Source organism: Camellia sinensis, chromosome 3, assembly GCF_055761805.1.
Source record: "Camellia sinensis isolate YWXY chromosome 3, ASM5576180v1, whole genome shotgun sequence".
NCBI lineage: Eukaryota > Viridiplantae > Streptophyta > Magnoliopsida > Ericales > Theaceae > Camellia > Camellia sinensis.
Window position 1 is genome coordinate 211097231 of NC_138963.1, and position 11329 is coordinate 211108559.

General features: G+C 33.3%; 1 protein-coding gene across 1 annotated transcript; it reads right to left on the reverse strand.

Moving 5' to 3' along the window:
- Window positions 1-497: 497 nt before the first annotated feature.
- On the reverse strand, window positions 498-2776 carry LOC145822203 (serine/threonine-protein kinase ATM-like). Its single transcript, XM_082918808.1, has 3 exons — window positions 2476-2776; window positions 2154-2375; window positions 498-512 (listed from the first exon to the last, which is right to left on the reverse strand). The coding sequence occupies exons 1-3, from the start codon at window positions 2638-2640 to the stop codon at window positions 498-500; spliced, it is 402 nt and encodes a 133-aa protein (XP_082774934.1). The 5' UTR covers window positions 2641-2776.
- Between the last annotated feature and the right edge of the window lie 8553 nt (window positions 2777-11329).

Consider the following 11329-nt stretch of genomic DNA (forward strand, 5'->3'; position numbering starts at 1 on the left):
TGACAGTGTACTACCGTCATAAAAAGTATTAAAAAAAAATAAAATTTCTATTTTAAATAATAAAATTTTTATTTTTTGCGACAGTTTAATGTCGTCGCAAAAAGTTAAACCTATAACAAAATCAATAAAAATAATAAAATTTTCTGTTTTTTGCAACGATATAGTACCGTCACAAAAAAGAAAAAAAATCCTCTAATAAAATTATTAAAAATATTAAAATTTCTCCATAATAATTGCATAATAATATAAAAATTCCTATATAAAAATAACAATTTCTTCATAATAAAATATTCTTCCATTCATAATAACACATCAACAAAATTATCCTACTACATAATGTTCCATAATACATATATAATGTTTAAATACATTATTTTGTTCATAATTCAAAATAACATAAATCAAAATTAAATGTTTTTCTCATCATTCTTCGTAGATAACAAAAACAAAAGTTAGCCACATTCTCCATAGGCATGCATTCCACAAGAAGCACACTCCTACATGGGAAATATCTGAAAAATAAAAATAAAAATAATTAATGACAATATAATTATTTGTTAATGTTAATTACAAAAAAACATAAAATTTAACTACTATAGCATCAAATACAACATTTTTTTTGTTAGTCATCAAATCCCACATGGAACTAGTTTGCCTAGAGTGATATCCGACTCTAACTCCTAAACCAGAGCAATTTGTTAAGATTGGTACATTTTTAAGAATAGATCATCAATTTGTTATAATATATATGTGATTTGATCATACAATTATTTACATCTGAGCAATTTATTTTTTATATGTATATTTTTCTCAACTTGTCATATGAGATAAACAATTTAAATCATTAATATTATGACATAACAGACTCACAATATATCAACGTTACCTATAAAATTGAGATCTTCAACAAATTTAAATTTCAGTTTTAAGTTTATTGGGAATAAAGAGAACTAAAAGGTATTAGGATGTTAATTAACCAAAATACATGTAGTTTACTAATATAATTAGAGAGAGTATAAAAGGACTATATTACCCTTGACTAAATACTCAAATAACATTTAACAAAGTTCAAAGGGGCTATAGCTTCAATTTATTATTCTGTGCATCATTCAAATGATCTTTCATGTGCATACTTCTCTTCCTAGGATATATTTGTTTTCAATCCTTTTATACACAAATAATAACTTAAAACCATAAATTCAAACTATGTTCACATGTATGTCATGAATCTTAAATTTAGGCACAGATTCCATGTGGTCTTTCAACTGATAATTCAAACTTTTAGTTGAAATACATAATTATGTGTTTAAATGGAAAACAAAAATAATTCTCTTCCTTAAAATTGGGTGAGCATCTGTGACTTTCTTTTGAATCCATATTTTCACTCACCTTGAAATAGAATCTATCGCAACCCATAATAATGGATAGTTAAAAGTAGAAAATAAATGAAAAGAAAAGATGGAGAAAAAGAAAGCATAATACAAAAATAGGGTTCTATAATGAGTCACTTTTCCCATCCCAGACCCATGTATTTTCATTAAATAGTTTGAGAAATTACAGGATTACCCTTAATGAAAAAACATAAACTCTACCATTTATCTATACATCTGAATAGTGGTGTCTCCAAGTGTTTTCATACATGGCAATTTTATAACATTTTTATGGACAATTTTATATCATTTTCATTGACATTCTACATAAGCTTCCACTTTTAACTGACCAATAATCACCCTAAACACAAAAACATGACCAAACCAAAAAAAAAAGTTGTATTTTATGTAATGAAACAAACCCACAACTTACATTGAGCATGGTCTCAGAAACCAGGATTGTAATTCATATTTAAAAGGAAAGTGTCCTTTAACGACTAATGCAACCAGCAAACAGTGTACACTCTTCTAATAGTGTAATATCTTCAATATACAAAGAAAACATGAAACAAAATGCACATACATCAAATTCAATGAAAGAGAGCCTAGCAAGCACAAAACATGGTTGGTATGGTAAAACCTCATTTGAAAAAAATAGCAAAATCCAAATGTAGTATGGACTCACCCAGATTGTTTTTGATGTCATATCAATTATCTTAACCCAATCTTTGATGAAACCTCACTAGGAAAACATAGAAAAATCCAAATGCCCTATGAACTCACCCGAATTGTTTGTGATGTCATATCCATTATGTTAACAGAGTTGTCAATCAAATACTTCTTCAGGAGCCGCATAAGTGAAATCGGAAGTTCTTCAGATATACCAGTGTCCATGCGAAAACTAATTTCTGTACTATTATCAGGATTAAGTGGTCGGCAAACATGTGTCTGTCCAGAATCTCCAGGGAGATGAAAAACAACACTATGAGGATCCCCAATACCAACCTGCAGTCACAATAAAGAGTACACAATCATTTCAGTATCAACACAAAACAATGGGCAACAAACAATAACAAAGACATTGAAATAAAAATAAAAATAATACCCTAGATATAAAATCAGACACCAATGCCATAAAACTATTCCCATCATCCAAACCACACATGGGGACTAGTGTCCATACTGTCTGGACAATTTGATTGTCACAACACCAATAGTTATCTCCATAAGTATCTTCTGTGTTGTTTTTCCTCTGCAAAATATCCCCCATGACTAATTTCTTGTGTTATGCTTTGAGACTGCAAGAACAAAATAAGAGGGGCGTCCAGCAAGGAATAGAAAGTCACTCAAAAAGTTCTAAGATTCACAACCAGGTTTTTATTTTGAGACACATTTAGATCATCATATGCCAAATTGATATGGTTCAACAACATTTTGGTGCAAACCAATTCTTTTAAAAGTTAGCCATAGCATCTTCTTAAGTTTAAATAACAAAAGCACAATATAATTTCACAACATTCAAACTTTGCGACATCATTTACTACACACTTTGAATATTACAATGAATATGGAACAGATATGGTGATTAGCAAGGAGTGAAAAGCATATGTTAATATCTGCAATTAAAGGGAAAAAAAAAGTGTTCATATCCAATCCTAAACACAAGTTCCATATTGTTAAATTTGCCAATGATATATGGACCTTGCTCTTTAAACTATTTGCTAGCTAAATGAGGAAAACTGCACAGAAGTAATCTTGGTGGGAGGTAGCAAGATCTCTTCACAAACTGCAAATGAACATACAGTGCATCCCAACCCAGAGAGAGAGAGAGAGAGAGTAAGTATAGTGGAACAAATAACCAAACAACTAACCAATCATCTGAACATCTCGAACATTATTTAACTCTTAACATAAACCGCTAGGAAGTGTTCCTTCGGTGAATAGCCTTGACATAATTGATGGTGAAACTTCCGTATTCCATCAAATACATCTAATTCAGGGAACGGTTTTCCTACTTCTATGCCTAGAACTCCTGCTCTTTCTCTTCTCCCTCGACCGTAAATCATCCGAATCAGCATCTGAAACAAATTGAGAGAGAGAGAGACACACACACACACACGTAAGAAGAGATTAGGGATTTTGATATTGGGGATTTTGGGTTTGGGGTGGGGGGAACCCGAGCGGGAATGGAAAGGGGCGGCGGGGATGGAAATTTTTTTGGAATTTTTTATTTTATTTTATTTTATTTTCATTACAAATGAATATTTAAATAATATAATGACTTTTTTTTTTCGCAACGGAGGATGCCGTTGTCAAAAAAAGTTATTTTTTATTAAAATATTTTTTTTATAGTTAATGAATTTTTTTTTTTTTTCATTTAGTAAGGTTGAAAATTTATACTCACTTAAAAAAGGTAGAAAATTTATTTGTTTCATATTTATTTTAATGAATAATTTTTTTTTTATTTGGTAGAAGTAGGGATAATATTTTCCATTAAAATAAAATTAATTTTTTGTGATCAATGAAAAATATTTTTTTTCGACCCTCTTTTTTTTTTTTACTAAAAATCAAGAACTAATTTTTTGTGGTAGAGGATAGGAATTGGTAATAGTGGTGAAGGTGGTGGATAAGAGGTGATAGTAGTGGTGGTAGTGATGATGAAGGAGATGAGTGGTGAAGTTGTGGTAGTGGTAGTGGTAGAGGAGATAGAGTAGCAGTGGTGGAGGAGAGGTAATGGTAGTAGTAGTGGTGGTAGTGGAGTGGTAGCGATGGTGATAGTAATGATAGTTGTAGAGGTGGAGTGACAACAGTGGTAGTAGTGGAATGACATTTGCAGTAGTGGTGAATGTAGTAGAGAAGATGTGTGGTGAGAGAGAGATGAGCGAAAGAGACAAAGAAAGAAAAGAGATGAGAGAAGAGATAGATGAATGAGAGACACACAGAGAGAGAGAGAGAGAGAAATAGATAGACAGAGAGAGAAGAGTGATGAATGAGAGAGAGAAAGAAAAGAGAGAGAAGATGATGAAAAAATGGGTGAAAAGATATAGACAAAGAGAGAGAGAGAGAGAAAGAAAAAAGAACGAAAAGAGATAAACGAGAAAGAGACAGAAAGAGATGAGCGAGAGAGCGAGAGAGAAAAAAATGAGAGACAGAGACAGAGAGAGAAGATAGATGAACGAGATAGAGAGAAGAGAGATGTATGAGAGACACAGAGAAAAAGATAAAGAGAGATAGACAGACAGACAGAGAAGAGTGATGAGTGAGAGAGAAAAAGAGAAGAGAAGAGAGACAGAGACACAGAGAGAAAGAGAGAGACGGACAGACAGAGAAGAGTGACGAGTGAGAGAGAGAGAGAGAAAAGAGAGACAGAGACACATAGAGAAAGGGAGAGACAGACAGACAAAGAAGAGTGATGAGTAAGAGAGAGAAAGAGAAGACAGACAGAGACAGATAGATATGAAGATGAAAAAATGAGTGAAAAGAGAAATGTTCAAAAGAGTAAAACGATGTCGTTTTTTTTTTTAATTTTTTTTTTTTTGTGATAGAAAAATATCGTTGCATTTATTTAAACCATTTTGTGACTATATATATATGAAGCCGTCTCAAAGCCACAATATATATATTTTTTTTTGCAATGGTACCTACTAAAGTCGTTTTTTTTATTTTTTTATTTTTTTATTTTTGCGACTGCAGCTTGTACCGTCGTAAAAACTCTATTTTTTTACGACAACAATATCTACCGTTGTAAATACTCTTTTTTTTTTTTTTTTTTTTTGCGGCCGCATTTTATGCCGTCGCAAATACTCTATTTTTTGCGACGGCAAGTTATGCCGTCGCAAAAAGTTCCGTCTCATAAGCCCAGTTTTCTTGTAATGGATCTGTTAGGTTTTATTTCTTGGCAATCCCGTTTGACAAAACTCCTTTGAGTTGTAATTTTATTCGCATTTTTATTTCAGTGAGGCTATGAGTTGTTAGATGCGAATCCAACCCGAATCAAGCCTTTCAGAGAAGTTTGTGATGCTAATGCTTTCAAGATTGCCACTTCGCTGATTATGACGGGGATCGAGCAAAATAAAAAAATGCATTCCAAGTTGCTTGTCCGCTCGAGCGGACATTACCCCGCTCGAGCGGAGAATCCCTGGTTCCAGAAGTTTTGGTCGCCTGTAAAAGTACTGAGCTGTGTGATTTCGCGCTCGAGCGGGCTCTCTAGCGCTCGAGCGGACCTCTGTTTTGTCACACGCATATTTTGCTGAAGACGCTCGAGCGGGATGTTGGGCGCTCGAGCGGACCGCGCGAACACAATTTTCCGGATTTCAATAAGGATTGGGTTTTCATCCAAATCTAAGATTACTTTTTGGTTTTCTATAAGTAGTTGGTTTTCTCCCAAAAACTAGACTACTCCTGAAATCCTCCAGATCTTCTTTTTGGTTCTTAAGGTTTATATCTGGGGATATTTTTAGTTTTTCTTTGATGTTTTATTGAGTACATCAAAGGTTTTGTTTTATTGAAATCCTCCAGAGTACATCAAAGGTTTTGTTTGCTATACAAAAGAGAGAGTTGTTTTTCGGTGGATTCTGAAGGATTTGAGCCTGAAGCTTTGGTGGATTCCGGAGTGGCTCATCGTAAAGACAATTCCGAGGTGAAGACGGGGTTGGAAGAGGCACATAGAGGTTGGTTCAATTAGGCGTGGATTCGCTAGGTAATTGAGAGTATACCTGTGTAATTCCTTTAAATCTTCTTAGTGGATTGTTTTGTGGCTGTTGCCCGTGGTTTTTTTATCACAGTTGGAGGTGTCCAATTGTGGTTTTTTTCACGTAAAATCGTTGTGTCTCTCTGTCTTGATTGTTTGATTGGGATTGTTATATTCTGCTTAAAATTGATACATAATCACAAATCAACATCTAGGGAATTTCTAGATTTTTCAGGATCTTTATTGATGATCTTGTTTGTAGAGAAATAGAGCCTGATTGAGAGATGAGGAAATACTCTTAACACTCAATGGGGCATATCTTGCAAAATTTGTTGGTCTACTAATAAGTTATGTTTTAAGGATGCAATGCTGGTTATGAAGAACTTTCAAGAATTTAATTTGCAAGTCTTTTTAGCCTTCTAAATTTCTTGATGCAAGAATAGCATCTAACACCCCCTTTCTTCTTTTCTTAAGAATAGATGCAAATGGAGCGAGGCCAATGTTTTGTACAAGGATGACAGCAAGATTTATTCCTAAAATTGGTTCAACAAGAATGTCGTTTCCCATTACTTGTTTCCCTTCCTATGAGATTAGGAGAAAGTATTTTATATAAGGGGTATACCATGTGGCCAAGTTGATGTGATGCACCCTTTACTTATTATTTGTCATGTAGTAAAAAGTAACCAGACAAACAATGGGTGACTCGGCCACGTAGTGTAGCTGTTACATAAAATATTTTTTCATGAGATTAGGCAGTTAAATGTGTGGGATGAAGACTTTCTTTTGGTGCTAAGTCCATTGGAGTGAAGGGGGAGGCTATCAAGAAGATGCCTCAATGTGTATGTTGTCTAATGAGAAGTTATTCTACTTGTTAATCATGATTGGTCTAATGCATGCCTTGCGAAAGGTAACATCAAAGTGGCTGGCACATTGGTCTGGTAGTTACATGGATTAATTTTTCTTACTTTTATGAAGTTTGAAATTATTTGGTGTCTCATGTAACAATGTTGCATGGGTTATTTACCCCATTAATTGATGTGGCTCCCACTCCCAATGGTATAGGGTCCATACCAATTAATGGTGTGGATGGCCTTTGCGGCATTGTCGCATGTGGCATTGAATAAGTGCTTTATTAAGTCTCTCTCCATCTCTCTCTTATGCACACACATGGTGGTTTAGAAATCGTTGTGCAGTAACATCAATTATTAAGATGCTAAATCCTGTTAAATGTTGATCCAAGTGTAACTAATGGATTCATTAGTTTCAAAGACAAGAAAACCTTTAGTATAATAGTTATTTGCATACAACATCCATCCATATGTGGGGCCGCATCCTGCATAGTTTCGAAGGTAGGATGGTGTATGCATCCTCCATCATGAAATTCTAATGGTGTGTTCTATGCAACCATAATTTTATTGTACCACGTTTTAGAGCATGTCCCGTATTCTGTTCTTCGTACTGGAATGATTTACTTGAATGAATCTACAGCATGTGTTACATGTTGTAATAAGAAAGGAAAGTTAAACAAATATTCGTATGCCCTAAATCCAAGGTTGTGCTTGGTTACAACAAAAGTGGATACAAATCCAATACATATAAAGCCCTTGGCTTAAATCAAAACAATAATATAATAAACAAAAGAAGCTTTCAACTCTAATTCCTCTCAAGCTATTGTCTTGGCAGAGGCGTGTCACAAACACTTGAAAATGGTTTTCCTAAATAGGATGAGCCAAAACTCAGTAGAAACAATCTAACACAATGTATGATTCTTAACAAAGATATAAGTATGATATGCATATACAATGCCCATGATAAAATCATTCGTATTTCTTACAAGATTATGATATGCCAAGTTTCATATTTCAAGCCATTTCATCTTAATTCACTTTTCATCTTAATTCACTTCACCTCAATCCATGAGTCAAATCCATTGTTAGCCAAACAATCCAACTGAGCTTACAACTCAGTGGTTCTTTAACCAATACAATCATTACACAAACACTTCAAATTTTTCCATTTACGAAAATTTTGTCCACGGGATTGGCACCCATGTATAAGCGTGGTTTTTGGGACTTTCACCCTGGATACACAGGCTAGCTTAATTCAATAGAGTCTATCCCCTTTCTCCTCCCAAACATGGAGTATATCTCCTTTCTTCTCCCATACATCATACATATACAATGTATTAAAATGTAGTCATATCAATGACAACCAATAAGAGATTAGTTTTAATTCACCTAATCCTCATGCAATTTTCACAACAATCATGGCTATCCGCCATCGATAGCCCAAAACATATATTTCTAAACATATATACAATTTCTAAAACAGATGAATTATCCAAATTTCCATAAGTGAGAAGTGTCACACCCCAAATCCGGGTATGACCGGCCGTGGCCCACAGGGACTCAGTCCAAGGCACACGTAAGCCTAACCACTAATCCATAATCACATTGAGCAACTATACAAAAGTTCAGTAATAAATAACCAAACTCAATCCAGTGACATGCCACAAGTATAAACGGAAAAACCAACCATAATCAAAACCATCCAAACTTATAGGATATAAATAACCCACATATCAAAATAATCCTAAATGAATCTCAATAAAAATAAAAAGAAATATGCACAAATTTGACATAACAATCTAAAACAAAATAAATGAATGTCCTAGAGGTCCATGCAATCGAGTCCCCGCTATGCCATGAGTCCACTCTAAGTCCTTCAAACACCTGGAAGTGATAAAAACTAAGTCAGCTGATAGCCCAGTGAGTAGCAACATGGATAGTAAATACAGTTTTGAAAACAGGATTCAATTCCAAAATAAGATATATATCATAGAAACTAGATTGGCATACAGTTTGGTAAATACAATCTGTTTAAAAAAAGAATGTTCCACAATTCAACACTTAAAATACTCATGTCTCGCAAGAACATGATAAACGACATTTTCCACTTAAAACAGATTATAACATGAACACCAATAATTTTCTGGGTACCAATAAAAACAAATAATTTGCCACACAGTTCTCAAGGCTATAAGCCCCATTGGATCCAATACCGAACTAAAAGTCATCCTCAGGGTGGCACTTGGGCCTTTTCTCAAAGACGATCCGATTGAAGGTCACCTAGTTGTTTTTTAAAGGTCTTTTCCTTACAATCGTTGAGCACTAGAGTCATCACGGCCCAAACCGGATCTGTTCCCTAGTGGCCAGAGTCACCACACACAGTGGAATAATTTCCCTGGACTAAATACACACATGGTCCCAATAATCAATACACATCAATTTCGCAAAACATGGTAGTTCATCATTATAAACATGAGACCAAAACAAATAGTTTACAGTATGCCAAGTTCACACATGTTTCAGAAATAATTTGATTCCATTGATAATATAATTTATCAAAACAGTTTAGTCTTAAAACAACAATTTAATTTTTCAACAGTTCAGGGTAGAGGAACATTTATAAAAATACGTAGCATGAAACTACTCACCTGGAAACTGAAATAATATAATCCTCGAATAGAGTATAAAAGTCCAACTAGTGCCCTGAACCAATATGAAAACTACACGTCACTACTAATTTAAAAATACTAAAGAATACGAACTAAGTAACCCCAAACTAAAGCGCACTAACACGGCTCAACCCAACTCACCGTTACTCTTAAATATTATCTAAGTTCATGTTCTTCAAGGTTTAAAATCACCCAAGACATGGGTTCCGGTCAAAACTTAATTAATTGTAACTTTAAGATAAAACAGAATTTCAAACAAGCCTTTCCAACCTATTCGCTAACTTTGAAAATTACAAAACCCAGTCCACACTATTCGAAAAATTCCAATAACCTCCAGATATGATCTAATATATCCTAAGTTTCAAACCTAATTGGTTTCACTTGATTTGCTTATCACAATAATTATCTACAATTTATTATATCCAAACAGGTTATTTTCTACAGCACTTTAAAGAAATTGACGGTTCTCTTAATATACACGAGCAATCAATACAAGACCAAAAACGTACGAAACTAGACTCGTAACCGGTTCTAATGACACTAATTTGATAATTTTTGGATTTATACTCAAAGAGAAAAACACTCCCGAATTTACTGTTTCGGACTGGTTTCCTGGACAGATTTGAATACCTCAATTTATATGGATTTTGACTCCCAAAAATTATGAAAAAAATTCAGATATGCAATTCAATATGTAATTGATCTACTGTCAAAATTTCAGATTAAAATTCATCCGTTTGATATGGTTTGTTGATTTTTAAAGTTTGTGATTATGTGCAGAATTTTTGGACTAAGAATTACACCATTCTTTTTACATGAATTTAACTCCTTAGATTTCTTAACAGTATACATATATACAAAATACATAAATCTATAACCTCTCCATGAATGAATAAAATAATAATGGAATAAGGATAAAAACAAAACCAAAAGGAAGAAGAAAAACAAAGACCTACCACATACCCAAAAATTACTACTTGTTTTGCAATCCCCTTTTCTTTTTCTTCTTCTTATTTTCTCTCAACCCTTCTCTCCCGTGGCTGCTGTGTTTGCTGCTGCTATAGTGTAGATTAGGAACCCTAGGGTTGTTATATATTGTATTAGGCAACTTAGGGTTACTATATATATATCTAACCAAAAGGCTCAAGTTAATTATCTTTTGTTTTATTTTATTTTCTCTCTCAATTAATTCAAATAACATACAAATATTATTGGATTAAAATATGCTTACTAATTTGTCACTTTTTTTTAAATAATAAATCTTGTCTCTAAATTAAAGATTTCCACCATAAATTTATTTTAAGTTTAAAATTAATTAAAAGACCTTCCAAATATTTAATTTGTACTTTAGGATTCACCACAAAAATATTTGAGATTGTAATATTATTATTTAATTATTTACTTAATTTTTATATTCGGGTTCTCACAAGAAGTATTACATACCCAACTCCACCATTCATATAAACATTCATCCAATTTCGTGTTTCCACTACTAATTTCATTATTTATACAAAATAATTCTTTAAGAAGTTTTAGGGCAAAACCCCATTTTCGTCCAAAACTCAACCCATGTGCCAAAATCAACAATTTCAACACCACTCATCCTCATATCTATACTCATAATCATTCTCAACATTTTCATTTGAAAAACTCTCTTTTGATTTTAAACCAAAACCCTAGGTTTGTCGTAAAACCTCTAATCCCAACATTATTTACACAATCAACAAATTTTAAGTTAAAAGTCATAAGAGA

Coding starts and splice junctions, on each gene's coding strand:
- LOC145822203 (XM_082918808.1), bottom strand. CDS start 2,640: ATGGGGGATATTTTGCAGAGGAAAAACAACACAGAAGATACTTATGGA. Junction 2,376..2,475: donor TGTCTGATTTTATATCTAGG/GTATTATTTTTA, acceptor TTGTGACTGCAG/GTTGGTATTGGGGATCCTCA.